The sequence below is a fragment of the Pyricularia grisea genome, chromosome I (assembly GCF_004355905.1).
Source record: "Pyricularia grisea strain NI907 chromosome I, whole genome shotgun sequence".
In the NCBI taxonomy this organism is placed as follows: Eukaryota; Fungi; Ascomycota; class Sordariomycetes; order Magnaporthales; family Pyriculariaceae; genus Pyricularia; species Pyricularia grisea.
The window spans coordinates 3940837-3961184 of NC_044973.1; the positions used below are offsets into that span (position 1 = coordinate 3940837).

Below are 20348 nucleotides of genomic sequence, written 5' to 3' on the forward strand. Positions count from 1 at the left end.
CTGAGTAGCAGTGGCGATGGAGTTTAATCCAAATTTCCTAGAGGCGACCCAAGTTCGACTCGTCAATTACCGACAGTCTAATCAAACGCACACTTTTACTGGTACAGTACTTGTGATCACTGCAGTACTTTGCAGGACTTTACCGTAATATCTCTTGGACACATCGAGCATCAGTGCCTTGATGGGCCCGGCGCCGCCTCACACAGCAAACATAATTGCTTCTTGGACAAATATGGATGTCAATCCCAATGCCTTTGCGCATGGCAATTGCTTTTCCATGGCGGCGTTTCTGATGCGCGTGCTTGGCTGGCTAGCAAGCAAACGATCATGCTTGCGATCGCCGCGTGGCGTACATACAAAAGTTGGAACTTCCAGCCGATCGAACACGAATTTGACAGGCCCGAATATATGCAGATATCAATTGCTTTGAATGTCAAACGCCACTTCAGGTGGGCCTAAAGCAGGTTTTGTGGTTGACAAGTGAGTGTGATCTGGGACTTTTCCCACTGGAAGGATGTGCTTCCGTGACTGCCAATACAATATTTACTTCGTACCAAACCCCCATGCCTGGCATTTAATGATTTGTACCACGGTAGTACCAGGTAAATAAGATGGATGGATGAGCGCTGGGATTACTGTAGGTTGGGCTGACAAGTCGGGGCAACGCCCGGGCCGGACTTGGAAGGTGAGCCGGTGGGCAGGACAAGGCGGTGGGGGTCCTGCCGATTGTGGCCCGGTTTCATCGGCACCGATGACAGAAAGATGCGCGCACAATCGAATCTTGTTTTTGTCGATCTAGTAATTACTTTAATCCCAAATAAAATACTCAAATGAAACCTGACGGACCCCCTTTCAAGTCGAGACAAGGCACCAAATTAGATTTTAGCCAACCAGGCAATCCCCAAGACGCCTCCGACATGGCATCCATCTCTCCATTGTTGCTTGTTTGTTTCCCTTGTCACACCGCCTGACCGTTTGTGCAGCACCTCGACTCTGGTGAGTGGTGAATGATTGGCCCGGCAAATATTACCACCCGTACTCCTCTCTCTCTCTCCCTCTTTGTCTATACTACGAAGTATACACACCAAAGGACGCAAGGGTCCGGGGTGGGTGGGGGTGTAAGCAACCCTGTACTTAAGTAGGTGGCTTGCCATTAACTGCTTGCTATGTGCGACTTGTCCCTGGTTGCGAAGCAAAGCCTCCAAGGACGGAGGCAACCCAGCTTAGGTGCTGTACCTAGCAAGTTAGGTACTCTGATGAAAGTTCGACTCGCATTTCACTCTCGTCAATGGATGAGACGATTAGGCGCCAATGAATGATCGAATAGTGATTTCTCGAATGACTTGCAAACACAAAACCGCATGAAATTACAGAGCATTATGACCTTGATCAGAAAAAAATAAACTAAAATCAGGGGGTCGTGACATGAAGTTATTTCGGCGAGGCATGTATTGGGGTGTGGGATTTTCTGTAATGCCCAGAATGCTTTTCTTTCAAAGCAAAACAAGCCAAAAAGAAGAAGAAAGTGAGAACGGGAAGGGTGGTAACTATGGAAGCAGAGAAGAACGATTATCTGCATAAAGCACAAAATTCACAATTCTCAAAGTGGTAGCTAGCTAGCTCGTACCACAGATCGTTCGTTGCGTTCGGATAGCAGCAGTGCCGCCGGTGTACAAGAGAACGCCCGTCCTGGCAAGAAAAGTAGAGCACAGGGAACTGCTGCTGTGGAATCAAATACTATTAACCAATCAATATTCTCCGGCAGCCACCCCTTGCATTAGACCCGGCATCCGGCTGGCACGTGTGTCTTTTCAGACAACCCACATAAAACTAAACTGCACTTACAGGCTGTAGTGCTGCAGGCTGAGAAACGAGAGAGAGAGAGAGAGCAAAAACCACACTGTACAAAAAAAAGACAACAACCAGTGCCTGCAGCGGAAGCATGAACACTTTGCCACACCGGATGGTGGGCATCAGAAAAGATAAAGAACCAAGGAATCAAGGAATGAATTTACAGCAAAGTGTCCTTGACCAAGCAAATTGCAGATCTGGCTGGGATTGAATGATCGACGCAAGTCAGCCCATAAATGCCTACATATAGTAACATGTACTGTACTGTACGCATTAGGACTGACGCCCTTTCTGCAGCGGGGGAATACCAAACGAGAGAACACGAAAAGAACTTAATTCGAGCCGATATAGAGCGATGGGATTTCGTACTTGACTTCTCTCTTTCTTTGAGGGTTTCGCCGATTGGCTTGGCCATGGCCTAACTTGGCTCCCGAAAGCCACTCTGGAGCAAACTTGCTTTATCAAATTGTACTGTACAGTAGGGCGGCTGTTGTGCAACTACCTAGATACAAAAAAAAAAAAAAAAGATAAAAAAAAAACAGAAAAATAAAAAGAAACAGGCCCCACCCCTGTGCCTATGCAAAATGTCTCCCTACTGTAACCGTTGTGTAATTAGCCTACCTACAGTCTTCTTCATCTGGACATGCCCAATGGAGAAAGATTGTTGACTTTACAAAGTCCAAATCCCGCACCCAAAAATTGAGAATGGTGGGCAGGAGCAGGGGTTTCTTCACATTAGCGAGCCGTTTCTGAAACCTGGGGCTCTGATTGGAATGAGCCCCGCTGTAAGACCCTGGCGCTCACAATATCAAAATTGGAAAGTATCCAGATGGGTGGGGAGGTCAAAAAATGGAGGAGGAAAATCAATCAAAGGAATTCATGGTAGGCACGCAGGCAGATACGTATTAAATTGCCCTTATTTGTGTCAAGCATTAGACGATGTACTGCAACTCTGTATTGCAGCTCTACAAAGAAAGTGCGTGAACAAATTTGGCAGCCCAAACTGTTCTTATATTTTGTGATACTCTAGTTTTGTTCCATTAATTGCAACATGACTGGGTTTGGTGGCAGACTGGTGGACCACAGCAAAAGATAACTACCACGTAATTACGAGGCACAGCAATGTACGTGTACTACATCTTCCTTCCTTGGTACGGTACGTACATGCAGCTCCTGTGTCGTACGTAGTATTTGTAATATCTATTTACCACCTCCATAGCCAAGATCAGCGGATCTTACAGTACCAAAGCTGAATAATGTTTCTGGTTCCCTTTACTACGTACATTTCCTGCCCAAAAAAGGAGGATCGCCGCCTGAACTTTATTGCGTTGCAGGATTACCATCGGCGAGCCGACTGCTTATGGAAAAATAAAAATACTGATACAAGAAAGGGAGTTTTGTTTCAAGACTTTTGTACTCCATACACCTAGGTAGGTAAGGTAAGTATCAACAAAAATAACCTGGATGGTTTTGGACAGCAGCATCGTCAAAATTAAAGCTAAAAAGGGTCTCGCCAAGTCTGGATTCAAGCCCCAAGCGAACTCTCACTGTCCCTACCTTATTACTTAGTTGGTGCTAGTACCCGGTAAGGTGGAGACTTACTAGGTAGTTAAACCAGTCTACTAGTGTTAGCTCAGGGGCAGGGATGGCTCGGAGGCAAGCTAGCATCTAGGACAGCCGAACCACGCTGCTACCGTTACAGTGCTTGCAATTGTAACTACTGGAGGGTCCTCCGAAGTTGTGGCTACCACAGTTCACTGGAGATCCAACAAGTAAATGCCACAACAACGAACTAGAATGGAGGTCACATCTTTGTATGAACCTGACTCCAACCAACAAAAGGTTGATCTATAGTTCCGGTTGTCATGCTCGCTGAACAGGCAGACACTGTCTACCTTTTCCATTCCCTGTAATCATAGTATGATTTCGGTCATTCTGAAAAGTCAGCGTACAAATTTAATTTCTTGCAAGCTTTGAGTACTTGTTTTCAGCCGTAGGAAGACGAGGAACGATTCAGAGTCTAGACCTGGACCACTACACTGAGGAGATGGAAAAAAAAAAAAAAAAAAAAAAAAAAACCAACAAACCCTCCCTACGAGTCTATCTGGTATTACAATACAGTAGTGTCGGCCTGCAGCTTCAAACGCACGCCCACTCCCAACCCCCAACCCCCCCAAACCAGAGTGGCCCCGGCAAAGAAAAAAAAGAAGCGGTGCGCTGTACGGGCAGTTAGTGCTCGTTAGCACATGCGACGTCAATCAGGGTTGTTCAGCCATCTCGAAACCTCGTCGAGGGCCGTCGCGCGTTAAGCTCTGACCCCCCTTCGGCCGTCGCCAACTGAATTGGGCCTGCTCCAGGGGCCCTTCCATCCCCGACTCGCATAGCGGACCTTGTCGCAGCTTACGCACCAGAAGGGCTGGCAACGGCCCGTCAGACGACGCTCTCTGCTCTCTGCTTTACTCATCCTCCACAGCCAAAACTAGGTAGACCGGGACAGCCCTACCTTCTTGGCTAACCCTTTTGCTCGTGCTGTCGCGATGCAGCAACAACAAAGCCTCCGTCTACCGCCCCTGCAACTGCAACACCAAATCAACACCACAGAAGCTGCACGAACATTTCCCTTGACCGAATACCGCGACAACGACTCCAACCCACCGACGACACCGACGTCTGACCGGCAAGTTTTTTTTTCTGGCTTTCTCACATCAGCTCGTAGAGCGTATCTTAGCACCTTACTTAGAATTCCCATGCACACATACATACACACACACACACACACCCGCGCGCTTGCCCCCCAGTACGAGACAAAACCGTTGTTAGTTACCTGCATCAAAAGAAAGAAGCCAAAGCCAGGGCAGGCCCCACCCGGCTTTTTGTTGCCGTTTTTGCTGTACTCTTTATGGTAGTCCCTAGTTCAGTTCAGTCCAATTCAGTCCATCCCTCCCCCTTATGTAGGTACCTGTCCCCAGATACCTTGCCTATTAGCAACTTGGCTACCACTTCTAGTGGCTTGTTGATTTTTATTTTGTTTTCACCTTCTCATCCCTCGCATCCAAAAGTCACCCCTTTACCAGGGCACACGACAATCCGCTCGCAATAGTGCCAAGCGATTTAATCACTTGCCTCTCTCGAGAAAGAAAGGGCCCATTCTCAACTTTCCAAAAAAAAGTACCAACCCAAAGAGCCCCAGCCGTGCAACCAGCGTACAGACGCTGTGTCTTGCGACCACGGACTTAGTTCTCATGTAGTCTCTATGGCTAGCGAAGTCAAAGTGCTGATCGGACGCTGTCCTCCGCAATCCCCAGATCCCGTCGGAAGCCCACCACGCCTAGTCCACTTCATACTACGACCACGGCGTCCGACGACATTTACAACAGCTCGACCGCTTGCGATCCGTCGTCCCTGCACGCGAGCATACCTCAGATTAACAACGGCCGACCCCAAAAGGGCCAGTTGCCTCCAACGGCCGCCATTGAGCAAACTCAATTGTACACTCAACAACAGAGTTTAACCACCACCACGACCTCCGACGAACCACACATGTGCGTAACAATCCGCCCTAGACGAGAGATTGCTGCTGTTCCGCCAAACGCTTGGTCCTGCTGCGCAGTCGCTAACTCCTTGAACTCGCCCTTCTAGCACGTCATCATTTCGACGAATTCCTCATGATACCCAGAGTGCACCCGACATCGTGAGACCTTCGACGCAGCCGGAAGGGTCTCAGGCCTGGCCACCGATCACCATGGCTGGACCTCGAGTGGAAGCGGCCAAGGGGGCTCCTCGCAACTCGTCCATTGACTCTGCCATTTCGGCCATCTCGACCAGCTCACATTCACACAAAAATCTGAAAGCCTCGACCGAAAGCCCGACGGGGCCTTTGGATATTGGCAACTTGATCAAGGCTGCAGGTAGTGCCGAGGCGGTTATCCAGTATCTCCTGAAAGAAAAAGCATCACAAGCTCAGCAAAATTCACAACTATGGAGGCTCGTGGATAAGCAAAGGGCCATGATCTTGGGCTTAAACAAGGATTTGGAAAGAGCGTTGAAGGACAAAGAAAAATATCGGAAGAAGCTTAAAGAGGTTCTGGTCGCTCCTCAAGTACCGCCGCTGCCAACAACAGCGTCCTTGGAAAGGTCAATGACGGACCCAACGACCTCGAGCCGTCCTCCTCAGCTGCAAAAGCTTGATGTCCCTCTCTCCCCGGCTTTGGATTCCGACAGCCAGAAGCACTCTCCCATCGAGGTTGCACTGGCACCCTACCCCATCACACCTCCTGCAGATCAACCAAATGGCCCCCCAACGGCTGTTGGAGAAATGCTTGATCCTACCCACACGATGCCCAAGGCTCATGAGCACGCCCTCGACCAGTACGATCACGAAGCAGAGGAACGTGAGGCCGAGGACGCCCGCAAGGTGGCCGAAGAACTGGAAATCCCCATTCATCTGGCGATGCCCCCGACAAGAAGCCCCCCGAGCGATCCGCCGCGGATGCCACCTCCTAAACCACCATCACCTTCCATGAGCTCCGGTGCCGGTCTCAGCCAGTTTCCTCTTCCTCCCGCACCGCCACCACGGAAGCCGCCTCCAGCGCCGATACAAATTGAAGCTACGCAGACGTCGACTGATGATGGTGAGGCTGATCTCGACTCCACCGATTCGGATTTGGATGGCCTGATCGGGGTTGCCAACGGAGCAGACGTCGAGAGGAGAGGACGACGCAGAACACGCGAGGAGGACGAGCACGATCGAGAGATCATCGCTTTGAAGGAGGCTGAGAGGCGCAGCCTTTCCAAGAAGAGCAACAAAAGCACAGCAAGTGCCAAGGGTACGCCCAGGGAAGAATTGCCAGTTCCCAGCCTTCCGGCAAGCCCGCGGAACATCTCAAACGGAAACCAGGTTGAACGCCCGTCTATGTTGACCATATTAAAAGCTGATGAAAGAAACAATGCGCTCCCACTGCCACCACCATTAATGAGCCCTGGTCTTCCTTCTAGCCCTCGGCCGTTCGCCGCAGGTCCAGCTAACTCATCGTTCAGCACACCACCGCTTTCCCCTCGCCAACTTGGTGCTTTTGCGAGTGCCCCATTGTCACCGCGGCCACCACGCCAGCCGATACCCTTACCACTGAACACCCCGCAACAAACCCCGCCATCCGAGGAACTGAAATCGCCTAAACCATTGAACATTGTCAAGAAGGCTATGGACGCTCTTACGGCGACGAGCCCCACCAAGCATACGAGCTCGCGTGACAGCCCGGTGGGAGAAGCTCAAGTTTACACTGGTTTCATCACGGAAGAATATCCAGATCTGCTTCTTCCCCCCAATGCACTGCTCTCGATTGAAGTAAAGGTGGCATCATCAAGAATGAAGCCATCCCGTGCCAGCCTTCTCTCGCTCACTCAGCTTGAGGAGGACCCTGTGTTCACTCTGGCGGTTCTGTTACGGGGTCAAGGTACCGAGCTCTGGCGAGTGGAAAAGGATTCAGTATCCCTTGCAAAACTCGATCAACGATTGAAGCAGTGCCCGGCCTTTACCGCCAAAACACCTGATCGATCTCTCTTCAGTGGTCACGCCCCTGCGAAGCTCGATGCTAGGCGCATGGCACTGGACCAGTATCTCGACGAGCTGTTGAACACACCTTTGGACACGGAAACAGCCATCGAGCTTTGCAGATACCTTTCGACGAACACCCTTCCGGCAAACGCAGACGAAACGGGAATTGCAATCGCGCGACCTGATAGCCAGCCACAAAAGACGGGACCTGGCGGCCGTCCCTTCAGGACTGGCTACCTCACCAAACGTGGCAAGAACTTTGGCGGTTGGAAAGCTAGGTTCTTTGTGCTTGAGGGTCCTCAGCTACGATACTACGAGACCCCTGGTGGTGCGCACCTTGGAACCATCAAGCTGCAAAAGGCTCAGATCGGAAAGCAGTCGGCACCTCAGACGAACGGCACGTCCTCTCCGTCGTCGGCCGCAGGCGGGAGCGAAGAGATGGACAACCAATATCGCCACGCTTTCCTCATCCTCGAGCCCAAGAAGAAGGATCCGTCATCGATGACCAAGCACGTTCTATGCGCTGAGAGTGACACAGAACGCGATCAGTGGGTGGATGCTCTCCTGCGCTGGATCGACTACCGAGATCCCGAGGAGGAAGATGTCAAGAAGAAGGAGGTGTTGAAGAAGGAGTCAAAGCAGGGCCAATCAGGGGATGGACGTGTCGCGCGTTCGAACTCGAAACAGAAGAAGTCTGGTCGGCCCCAAAAGCAGCAAGACAACGAGTCCCTGATTTCTGTCAACTATGAGGCCACACAACAAGGCGAGATGCCTCACTCGGCACCAGGCCGCAAGGGCAGTGCAGGGCCCAATTATGACCAGCCCTTACCGACTCCTATGGGCATGAGCTCTCATCAAAGCTTTGCCATCTCGGGTCCTCAGAACCCACAGCCTATCTCGGATTCGGCCTCTTGGGGAAGCAGGAATGGAGGCAGTGGCCTGGTACCACCCGATGAAAAGAAGATTAGGAAGCGCAGCTTCTTCGGCTTCGCTACCAAGCAACCACGTGCCTCGAGCGATGGCACTGACTCTCTGTTTGGGGGAGAGTCCAGCAGTGGACCAAATGCGGCCTCCGGCCACCCTACAGGCCCCTTCCGGCAAGTGTTCGGTGCTCCTCTGTCTGAGGCTGTGAGGTATAACGCGCCATTCGATGTCAAGGTTCCTCTCCCTGCGGTGGTCTACCGCTGCATTCAGTATCTCGAAGCAAACAACGCACTGAACGAGGAAGGAATATTCAGGCTCAGTGGCTCAAACGTGGTAATCAAGCAGCTCCGTGAGCGGTTCAACACGGAGAGCGACGTAAACCTCATTGCTGACGAGGCTTACCACGATATTCATGCTGTTGCCTCCCTTCTCAAGCTGTACCTCAGGGAGCTTCCGACGACTATCCTTACCAGGGATCTTCATATGCATTTCGTCTCGGTGACTGAGATGCCCAACTCGGCTGCCAAGATTGCTGCGCTAAACGAGTTGGTTGACAGGCTGCCTACTGCAAATGCCACTCTACTCAAGTACTTGATTGCCTTCTTGATCAGAATCATCAACAAGTCAAACATCAACAAGATGACCGTCCGCAATGTTGGTATCGTCTTCTCGCCGACCCTCAACATTCCTGCTCCTGTGTTCGCCATGTTCCTTCAGAACTACGAAGGTATCTTTGGCATCGACGCGGAGCAGTATGAGCTGCCTCTGCAGCGAGACGGCCCGGGAGAGCAGTCTAGGCATCATGAAGAGGACGCCCGTAGCGTCGACATGAACTCGATGTCTATGCAACGACCGTCGGCGGGCCCCAGGCGCCCATCGATGGCCTCGATTGAGCAGGTGCGCCCAATGACTTCGGGACAGAGTGGCTCACCTCATCGCCAGCGCTTGGCGGAGCAGGAACGGCAGCGGAGCTCTCCGGAACCCAGGATAGGACTAGGTCAGCTCACCAGTAACCAGATGAGGTCGAATCCGACGTCCTCGCAGCAGCAGCAACAGCTGCAACCAGCTTACGATCCGCAATATTTGTCGCAACAGGGCTATCAAGGCATCCCCACTGCTATGTCGAATAGACCGGCGTACGAAGGGGGTTTTGCGATGCCGCAGAGTTTTGACATGTCGCAGCTCCACACACCAACTGGACCACGGATGGTTAACCCAGGATACGACAGGCCGTTGTACGAAGGTGCCCCTTCTGCTAGCAGCGCTGGATATGACGCCTATAATCCCGGTAGTTCGAGGTCTAACCGCCGTGAAAGCGTCCTGATGGGCGGCGCCATGATGGGAGGGCTGAACAACCAAGGCTCGAGGAGCCGGCTAAACCAAGAGACTCATTACTAGACGGGAGCGCTTTCAGAGTGCTTTTTTAGTTTCTTTCTGAAGTACTAGAACAATTTCTCCAGAAATAACGTCTCCGTGCCAAGATCTTCCTAAATACCCCAGATAAATAGTCTCGCTCATAATTTTTTATCTTATTTTTTTCACATATACCTCGGGAAGGAGACTACGCTTGGGAGCAGAGTCTAAAGGGTTCTTTCTTATTCACGTTTTCCTGTCGCTTCAGAGATACCACTTCTGCTGGCTTTCTGATTTATCTTGTTAAGAACATGAGATTTTTATTTTCAACTCCTCCTAGCTGTTGCTTTTGCCCGTCTTTGATTTCTTCTCTCTCATGTTCCCAGGGTTGGCTCTTTCTTTTGGAATGACTGTTTACTTTTCAGCTCTATTCAAGTGCTTTTTGCATCTGCCTTGATTTCTTGGCGACTTTTTTTTTTTTGCACTAAATTCCATGTACACCTAGGTCGAATATTCAAGAGCGTGATTGTTATGTAAACGAGAAAGAAGAAAAAAAAGCAAACCCACGCATGACGATAATATTGGAATTAGTTTAATCAATGTCATGAGTTCACTCCAGGTGGGGGCTCGGGTACTTTTATTATTCTAGATACATGTTACTTGGTATAATTGTTGAAGATGGCCTATTGTTTTAGTGACAAACTCCAACAATTCTGTCAGACTGTCACATGGGCTTTACTCATGTACTGATCCTTGAGTCTTGATTGAGATCGGGCAAGATCGGGGCCTGGGATAAAGTGGACCAAAAAGAAGAAAGAACAGAGACATAATTGTACAAGCCCAAAAAAGGGTATATTTCAGCCCAGCGCCCGGTCCATTCAACTCACTGTCCGAGACCTTGAGTCTCCCCGCGGACATCCAGCCTTTTGTTTGCTAAGACATCCTTCACGGATAAGAAATATGGCAAGGTGTGTGATCTTTTAGTCTTGTCCGAAAGAAAAGAACGAAGAAAAGAAAAAGAAAGAAAGACGAAGAAAAAAAAACACCCCCAGCATAAGACAGTCAAGAGTCCGTGCCTGGCCGGTCTCGGTCTGTTTCTGGGAAAGAACCACCTCTTGTCTCTTGTACTGCATATACGTATATGCCGGAGTTTGTTAACGCTCGTTTGCATGCCGTGTAACATTACTGCTGCTTCGACCCGCCGACTCACTGTCCTCTTTCTCAAGATACATCTTTTTATTTATTTATTTATTTTTATTCTCCTCTCTCTCTTTTTGTTTTCATTCGGCCTCCGAACTTTTTTCCTTGCTAAATTTTTGCTGTCCAATAAATCGCTGGCGAGGTCGGTCTATCGGCCCTTTGACAGTCCGGCTTGAGGCGGTCAAGGCTACATACACGCTGTCGTCAGTCAGTCAATTTGACCTTTTCGCCCTATTCTTTTTCTTCTTCATTTCTCCCCTATTGTAGTTATTTTTGTTACTTGACCTATCTTTTTTTCATCCCTTCTCTGCAGGGTCCTGTTCCTTATCATCTGAGGACCAACTCACTCATTCACCTTGTCTTTTTTTTTTTTTTTTAGGCTTGAGCCTTTTTTTTTTTACTCCGCCACCCCTGGATCAATAGAAGTTTGCATCTCGGTGACGCGTGGCGGGAGTTTTGAGGAGGGGGGCTTTGGCATTTGCTTGGGACGATGATAACCATGATGACCCATAAAGGAAGGAATGGGCTTGGACGGTAAAACAAACTACCCCAAAGAAAAGGGATTTGCCTATTTTTTTTTCGTCTTTCTCTTGGTTGAGAGAAATTCCACCGCGCCTAGCCGCTTTTTTTCTTCTTCTCTCATTTCTGGATATTGACAAACGAGGAAACCCCAAAAGTTCTCATCGTCCCTCATGAGCAGCGGTCTCCACGTAACGCTGTTTGGAATTGAGGCTACACAAAGGCCAGCTACGTAAGCAATGTCGCTCACCGCAGCAGCACTTTTACACAACAGTTGCGATGACGTGAGCCTCAGATCGAGGAGCCCATCGCCGGCATCTGTTGCCACGGCCACCACGAGCAGCGGTCGTGAGGGAGGAAGTATGCCGCCGTCATCGAATAATATTCAGCAGCAACAACAACAACAACAACACCACCACCAAATATCGCACACCATTCAATCATCCGGCTCCAAAAGCAATGGCGAGACAGTGGGGTATGGGACCTCGGCAGGCGTTGATACGGACCATGAGGCCGAGGCAAAGAAGCCGCGGGCTTGCGACAGGTGTAGAGGTCTCAAGGTTCGCTGCATAATGGAGGGCGACGGTGATGAGGCTGGGGGAGGCAACTGTCAGCGATGTACCAAGGCCGGTCGGAGGTGCGTAGTGACGCAGCCAACCAAGAAGCGACAGAAGAAGACGGACAGTCGCGTGGCAGAGCTGGAGAAGAGGATCGACGCGCTCACGGCTTCGCTACATGACAGCAGGCGCGGAAGTGGCGTCGGTGAAGGGGACGGTGGTGGGTTGGAGGATGCTAGCTCGCCGGATAGGGGAGACGACCACGATGAGCCACCTCCGGCCGTGATAGCCAGTGCCACAAGTACTGTAGCTGCAGCGGCAACAGAAACTTTAAGCCGGCAGCGCCGGCCAATACTGACGGGCGGGATACCCAACCTCAACACCGACAGCTCCTCTCACATGAATGCCTGCGGGATTGTGTTTGAGCGTGCGGCTGGGCCAGGAGTTGGCTACTCTGGTGCAGGCGGCCAGAAGAGAAAGTTTGGAGACGAAGATGGATTGGGGTCACTACCGCCTCAGCCGCCACGGCAAACCATGGGCCCGGGATATGAGGACGTGGTCACGAGAGCCATCGTTACAGAGGATATGGCAGCACAGTTGTTTGCACGCTACACAGATCACATGTGTCCACATCTTCCAGGCGTCATATTCCCCCCGGATATGACGTGGAATCGGATCAGGTTCGAGAAGCCCCTCCTCTTTCTGGCCGTCATGGCAGCAAGCTCTTCGGAGACGCCGTCACTGCAGCGAGTACTGGTGCGGGAGATGATGCAGATATTCGCCGAGAAGATAGTCATCATTGGTGAGAAGAGCATCGAGCTCGTGCAGGCGCTTCACATTGCTGTATTTTGGTACTGGCCACCCGAGCACTTTGAGGAGCTCAAGTTTTACCAGCTGGTCCACATGGCCGCCGTCTTGGCCATCGACCTGGGTCTTGGGAGGAGAAGGCCGACTGTACGGGGGAGGCATATCCCTTGGTCACTGCGTGAAAGTAGCGGTGCGGGGCCACCGGCTCCAGGAATAGGGGGCAGCGGCAGCGGCAGCGGCAGTAATGATGATGCTCCTGCGACAAAAAGGAACAGCGCCAAGAGGCATCCGCCTCCAGACCCTTGCAGTCTAGAATCTCGCCGTACGTGGCTAACCTGCTACTATCTGGCCTCCAACACCTCAATGACATTACATAGGCCCAACCTGGTGCGCTGGACGCCCTTCATGGCAGAGTGTCTCGAGGTGCTCCAGACATCACCCGATGCAGCACCAACAGATCCTTACTTTTGCCATCTTGTATGGACCCACAAACTGTCCGAGGAGATCGGGGTCGAGTTCGCCATGGACGACCCAGGCGCCGTCGTCGATATTACAGACAGACGCACACAGCATGCAATCAAGAGCTTCGAGCGGCAACACCAGAAGTATCAGGACGGTATTCCGACGGACCTAATGAGACCTTCTCTCAAGCTGGGATTTCACGTCGTGAGCCTGTACATGCACGAGATTGCGCTCCGTATCGAGGAAGACGCCGGCGGAGGATGTGTAGGCGACGATGCAACACTGACTCCGGCGCACGTCAGCTCGCTGTCGGCGTGTCTAGCCGCCGTCGACGGTATTTTCGATACCTTCTCGTCCATGACACCAGAGGACGTGTGCTGCCTACCCGTCTTTAACTTTGTTCGTGTTGCGTACGCCACCGTGCTGCTGATCAAAATGTACTTTGCCGTCTCGGCTCCTGGTTCTGAACTCGGCAAGGTCATTGACAAAGAGGAAATACGTGTCGAAGCGCACCTTGCTCAGCTCCTAGACAAGTTTCGCTTGGCGGCGGCAGGGAACCGATCAAGGCCGGCTGCCAAGTTTCATATAGTGATTGCGATGCTGAGGTCGTGGTTCCAGAAACAAGCTGGTGAGGGTGGTGCGAGTGATGCGCAGGAAGCTCCCACGTCCACGCAAAGGTGGCAAGAACAGGGTGCAGGAGCCGAGTGCAGGAACCGCAAGTGCCCGCCGTCACAAGCAAGCTACAGCGCCGACATTCCTTTTCAAACACCCTCTGAAATTACCCAAGTTGATGAGGTCGACACCAACACAGGTGTTGCGGCCGGCCAGTCAGGAGTCTCTATGGCAGGACGAGAAGCAACAGCAGCCGGAGTCCCCTGGTACGTCTCACAAAACACCACCCCACAATCAATCATCTACGAAGCCTCCGGCTCCGACGATCCAGTTCCGCCTTTGACGCATACATCTCCGTCGGAACCATCTCCCGTCCCCGTCCATATACGGCAACGACAATATCCACAAATCCCACCCCAGTCCTTCCCACAGCACCAGTGGATGGACATGGAGTTTGAACCAGCCACCTTTGGCGACGGCGTGGTTCAGGCCATGGACCCCAGCTATAGTGGGGCCGGTAGCGGAAATAGGGGCGGCGGATTCGTCCTGCCCGGCATGATGGCAGCGACTGCCGCCTCACAGAACGGTGGTGGTGGTGGTAGTAGTGGGATGATGTTTTCAATACCGCCGCTGTCCGGGACAGGGGCTACGGGGGAATCGCCCTTTGCCGCGTCCGAGTCCTGGTACGGCGGCATCTTGGACTCGGCGGGCATGGGTAACATGTATTACTTGTAAAGTGTCCCTAGTAAGGGATGGGGCATTTATATAGTTCTCAAGCAAGCCAAGAAATGTTTCAAAAAATCCGAACGATTCATGCAACTCAAATTTCAGCTTCCTATTGCGATTACCTTCTTCGTACTCTGTAGTCAATTCCGGTTATTTTAGCCGCCAAACAGTCCAAGGTTGACAGGGGAAACTATCGTGATTCTTACGATGAATGAACAAAAATGGTTTAGCACGACAGATGAAAAACATTTTATGGTTTCAGTTTCTTATGTTGAGACGAAGGCAAAAAGAAGGAAAAAAGAAAAAAAAAATCGGTTCCCTTGTCGTTGAGAGCACCTTACCCGGTAGTACATTCCCCTTCTGTGCTCTTGGCGGTTACAGAGTAGGTATATCTAACAACGCCGCAATAGTGTTCATGGCCCAACATCAAGCAAAGCCCGGGGGGGGGGTGTTACGATTCATTTTTTTTTTCCCTTTTAATATTTCTGCGAAGTAACCAAGGAACGAACATTCGGGCGCATGGTGGGTTGGTCCAATGTAGTAGTAGTACAATATTGGATGTTTTTGTTACTTTTCTTTCGTCTGATCACCTTCTACATAAACAGAAGAAAAAAAAAACAAATAAGTACCGTAAGTAGTAGTAATTCTTCCAAGTATGCCTGTTCACCTGGTCAGGATCACGGATTAATATCTGGATAGGGAAAACCTGTCGACGTGAAGCGGTCAAGCACGGCGCCCTTGGAGGTTGACCACCTCGGGTTCCCTTGCACATTACGCATTTGATGACCCAGGAAAGGGGGGGATCTGTAGCACTCTGGCACACGCGTTCTCAATCGGTTCCTTTTTTAGATTTTTTTTTTTTTTTTTTTTTTTTTTTTTTTTTTTTTTTAGTTTGATCGTTCACTTGTTTCTCTCTCTCTCCTCTCAGGGTCAGCTCTACTGCAGCAGAGCATCCTAACGGGGAATACATGGTTGATAAACAAGATCATCGGCAGTCTCACAAGCTATCTGTTTTGGGAAGCAACATGCAAGGACTTTGGAACATCAAAGAGAGACAGAATGGGTAAGACGGTCCATCCGGAATGGATCAAGATTGGTCTTCACATCTTCACCTACTCCACACTCTCATCCCAAAATTCGATACTGGGATCATAAGCTTTGGGGAGAAAAAGGCAACCCCAAAAATCTTTTAGACAAAAGATCCATGCTGGATTGATTATCTACGTGGTAGTTGACAGCTCACCATCTCAGTACATTACCATGCTGAAACCACAAGTAGCAACTGTGCGGGGAATGGCGAGGTTGTTCCTAGGAACCCTGTGAAACTTTGCTCATCTCATAAAAAAAGTACAGGCGAATAGAATAATTCTCACTACTCGGCCGCCCACAACCCAGGCCAAGGGAGAAGAGTAAGTGTCTCTGAAGAACCATTACACTTCAAGGTCCATGGAAGTATTGGTGTGTTCAAGCAACCCCACACAAGTCTTCATGCAGTAAGTAGAATGTACATCTCAAGCCAAAGGAATTGTGCTGGTGCCTCGGGTTTGTCTGGTCATAATTTTATTCGTGTTGTTCTTTTTTGTTCATTTGATCCGTAATCCCATTGGTCCGTCTCATTCAGAGATGGTCGACATCTCTTTCCTAATGTGTTGCTACCAATTATTTTCGTAACCGTAGTTGACTTCCAATGCTCGTTTGGCTCTCTTGCTATCGCCAGGAAGAATATACGACCCATACTATCAAAAGTGGCTAAAACCAGGCGTTCCGGACAAGTGAATTCAGGTACAAGGAACAGCCCAATAGATCAATCCATATAATCCGTACAGCTCACCGCACTTGTGGCTGCGGATAATTCGGCATATTTGTTGAGAGATTTTTGAACAGGATAGCCGTGTCAGGGGGAAAATAAAGCAAACCCCGACGCGAACCCATTTGGACCTCGTAAATGGCACGAGGCGTATTCTGTATGTCGTTCAAGGTAGGCTAATGTCTCGGCGGGCTGTTAAACTCGGCTCGGGGGCATCTGAAAGAGAAGGCGCTTCTCTCCTGACGTTATGATTGGTTGTGACCATCCTGGCTCGATCGTAGCTCAAGCCATGATGGGGATCACGTGGAGCACTCAGTCCATGTAGAAATCTCCTTTGAGAATACGCTCCTGGAACGCATCTGGCTTCCGAGGTTCCGGCCTAGCCTGTGGCGTCTGCGCGGGAGGCGCCGGCATCTCGGAGATGGACTTGGCACGGTCATGCTGGGCACCTACACCGCCAGGGCGTGGTGGGGACGTTCCAACGCTAGAACCGAACGAGAACTGCGGCCTTGAGCCGGCAACTGTGCTTTCAGCGCGGGACCTAAACTGCTCAGACCAGTTGAAGCCCTGGTCTGTAGTACGAGCAGAAGCAGATAAAGCGTCAATAGCTGTTTTGGGGAGTGTAGTTTGGCTATGCTGTGCGGGGTTATGGGACTTGGGGACAGCCTGATCGGGTGCACTGTCGCCTGAAGTAGCAATAGGCGACGGTAAGCCGCCGACAATGCTTTGGCAAGTGTGGCCGACAGTGGCTGGAGGGATTGTGGTGGTCATACCATTGGTGCTGGGACTGGTTCCCCTACCGTTTCGCATGCTACGCATCGCCTGCGTACCAAAACTCATTCGTCGTGTAAAGGGAGTAGCAGGAGCCGTCCTAGAGTTAGGGGCGCCAACCTCGTCTTCGTCAATGGCACTCTCATCAATAGACTCGGAGCCGTTGGTGGACAAGCTCCCACGACGAAGCCCAAAGGGCGTTGCCATGTTTGTAGGGGAGGTGCCAGAGAGACCGATTGTAGAGACCGACAGCCTTCGACGTTGGTCATTCATGGCTGTGGCGATGGGGCCGGGAAGGGCTGGCGTCCCGGCGGATGTAGAGTTGCTGCGTTGAAATAGGTTTGTGAAAGCAGTTGAGGAAACAGAGGCACGACGGTTGCGAGACATGTCGTTTGGACCGTTGGCGTCGTTGTTGGTGTTGGCTGTGTTGTTGTTGTTGTTGTTGTTGTTCTGATCTTCAGAAGACATGGTGACTGACTGCAATGGCGGCAGTGAACTGTGTAGATGGTTGTGATCTTTATAGAAGTGGTTGTCAAGGTGGATGGTGGAAAATCTACAACCAGATCTGATGATTCCGGCACTTGAATCTCGAGATCGTTCGGTTTGACGGCGCGGAAGCGGGAACTGGAGCTTCAAGTGGAGAAGGCTTGCCGCTGTGGGTATGTTGGAGAAAGGAAAGTGGTTCGAGAATGGCGTGTAGTGGGCCACGAAATGGCTCGAGGTCGAAACTGAAATTGGTTTTGTTTGGCTGGCTGATTGACAAAGGAGAGATGGGATGCACCGAATTCTTGCAAATGTGGTATCGTATCGACTGTGAGTAGGACAGAGGTGGGCAGATGGGCGGCAGATTGGGGTTTTAAGTCGGGTGAATGGCGTCGGCTACACTAACACACACATAGCTCCGCAATGTGCGGATCTGCAACAACGGGGAGGTCGGGGCGGTGGTAGTAGCGGTAGTGGGCGTGGATTTGTTTTTGGTGGGTGGTGCAGATTGATTGACTGATTGACCTGACTGAACGTTTCTCGATGCTTGCTTGCCTAGGGGACTTGTCCGGGATTGGCCTTTCGTTTGCCTTTGCCGATCAAAGGGAGGCAAAGAACAGCAGCCAGTCTCGGAGTTTTGACTTTTGGGGGTTCTTTGTTGGTTGTGGTTGGCGGCGGGCAAGGTGTCAGACCTAAGCCAGGTACTGAGGTACTTGGGTACTTGAGGCAGGGAGAAGGTAACAACAGTAGGGGTAGTTCAGAATCCTTTCTTTTTGGACCAGACCCTTTTCATGCATGCGGGCGCATCAAACAAACGAGCATTCAATCAACCCCCGCCAACGAGAAGAAAAAGACAGAAAAAAAAAGAGAGAACAAATAACTTTGGCTGATTTGGCTAAGCTGACTGACACCACACCACGTCGTGAGGTCCACCGACTCGTTGTGCAGTTTTGTGGGTGGAGTAAAGTTGCATGTACACAAAGTACCTGGGTTGTTACTGTTCAAATTGCGTGACGTCGTGTAGCAGACTGGTTGTGTCTATCCATGGGTTTCCCCTCTAGAGTAGGACGCTTGTCGGTTGACACCCGAAGGATCAGCAACGTGGGTGGCGATTCTTTTAGCACTCGGCCTATGTTTTTTTTTCTTTTCTTTTTCTTTTCTTTTTTTTTTTCCTTTTGGAGAAATTGCGTGTGTGACGAATGATTGATTATTGGGAACGGACGCTCGGGACCCGTCAAAATACTGGAACGATGACGTGAGGGCTAGATTTTGTTTCTGTCTCTTATCAACAAAGAAATTCTTAGGGAGGGCGGTGTTTGTTTTAGTCAAGATCCGTGCTGTATCTATGGATGAATAAATGACAGTTGGCGTTTTCTCTCCAGAAAAGGCCTAACGACTCTCTCTGTCCGTACCGTATCCAGATAGGCAGATAGATAGGTACCTTAGGTAGATACCTGCAAGTACCTCACTCACATTCTGGGGAAGTGCAACCAATTCATCCAATTGGAATACCAATCACCAAGAAATATGGACCTTGGGAACCATGCAAGCATGCCAATGGCGGGTTCCCTACCAGAAACCCAAAAGATCCTAGTCCTTGTCGCATGGGGTATGTGCACCTATCAAAGTAATACATACCACGGTAAATACTACCTTTACCAGCAAGCCAAGGTACCTGCAATCCATGACAAGATGATTAAGAAGTTGAATTCGCAACTCTACTATGAGTAGTGTCCCTGTATGGTATGATCGTATATACTACGATAGTACATATCTTAGCAGGGACACTAGTTCTAGACTAAGGTAGAGACACTGCAGAAGCTGCCTAGCGTAGCCGATGTGGGTACCGGAAAGCTGGTGCGGGCTTGCAGTTAAGCTACGTGGTAGGTTCGTTAGTGGATGTTGCATCTCCCCTAAAAGCCCCTTCACCCCCCTTGCCTATATTGGCGTCTTAAATTTACCTAAGGTACCTACTCAGTCCTCCGATTAAGGGCTTGGTAAAAAGACTAGGTACTCAAAGTGTGTTAATCCCTGCCCGTTCAGCCGCTGATGTCAATAACAGGACGAGGTTCCTTCCCCGCAAAGTCCAATGTGCTTGTTAATTTAAATTTTTTGCCAGTGTGTTCTTGGACAGTTTGCCGTCAAAAATGGGGGCGTGATTGGGTTGCGTGTTCCACTTTTCTTTTTTTTCTTTTTTTTTTTTTTTTTGGGGGGGGNTGCACGGGGACAAACTCCCTGAGCTTCGATGTTTGGCGACTACTGCTGCTCCTGTCTCGACGACCGCTGGATGCGGACCTGCTGGTGTTGTTGCTGCTCCTGCTCCTGCTACTTCCGCTGCCGCCTCTGCTGTAAAACCCCCTCGGTTTGCTTTTAATCTCCATGACCGCTCGCTGTGCGCAGTGTGACGAGGACGTAAAGAATAACAGCGGGAGGTCGATTCGTATCTCGTCGTCATGGCGTTGCAGGCGCGCACATCCCCTTTGGGTTCGAGAACAAACGTGATGGCGTAGCTTGCACAAAGACCGGAATGTGAGCTCGTCCATGTGGACGGCAGATCTATCATTTTGTCTGTATTCGGGTAGAGACAAGGTAAGGTAGTTTAGATAGCTGAAATGACGTTCCTTTGTTCTCCCTGTGTGGCTGAGCTCGGATAAAGATCGTTTTTTTTTTTTTTTTTTTTTTCTTGGGGCAAATAATTATTACCCTTTTCCCCTGTCCCTCT

The 20348-nt window shown here is 50.5% G+C and overlaps 3 protein-coding genes across 3 annotated transcripts; 2 read left to right on the forward strand and 1 right to left on the reverse strand.

Annotated features, from left to right (window-relative positions):
* Positions 1-4388: 4388 nt before the first annotated feature.
* Positions 4389-9727, forward strand: PgNI_06242 (uncharacterized protein; the record flags this gene model as incomplete). Its single annotated transcript, XM_031126268.1, has 3 exons — positions 4389-4532; positions 5113-5393; positions 5491-9727. 3 exons carry the CDS (start codon positions 4389-4391, stop codon positions 9725-9727), a joined length of 4662 nt encoding a protein of 1553 aa, XP_030982689.1.
* Positions 9728-11640: 1913 nt separating this feature from the next.
* Positions 11641-14574, forward strand: PgNI_06243 (uncharacterized protein; the record flags this gene model as incomplete). The annotated part of the gene is made up of 1 exon (XM_031126269.1): positions 11641-14574. The coding sequence occupies one exon, from the start codon at positions 11641-11643 to the stop codon at positions 14572-14574; it is 2934 nt and encodes a 977-aa protein (XP_030982624.1).
* A 2110-nt stretch (positions 14575-16684) lies between these two features.
* On the reverse strand, positions 16685-17611 carry PgNI_06244 (uncharacterized protein; the record flags this gene model as incomplete). Its single annotated transcript, XM_031126270.1, has 1 exon — positions 16685-17611. One exon carries the CDS (start codon positions 17609-17611, stop codon positions 16685-16687), a length of 927 nt encoding a protein of 308 aa, XP_030982687.1.
* Between the last annotated feature and the right edge of the window lie 2737 nt (positions 17612-20348).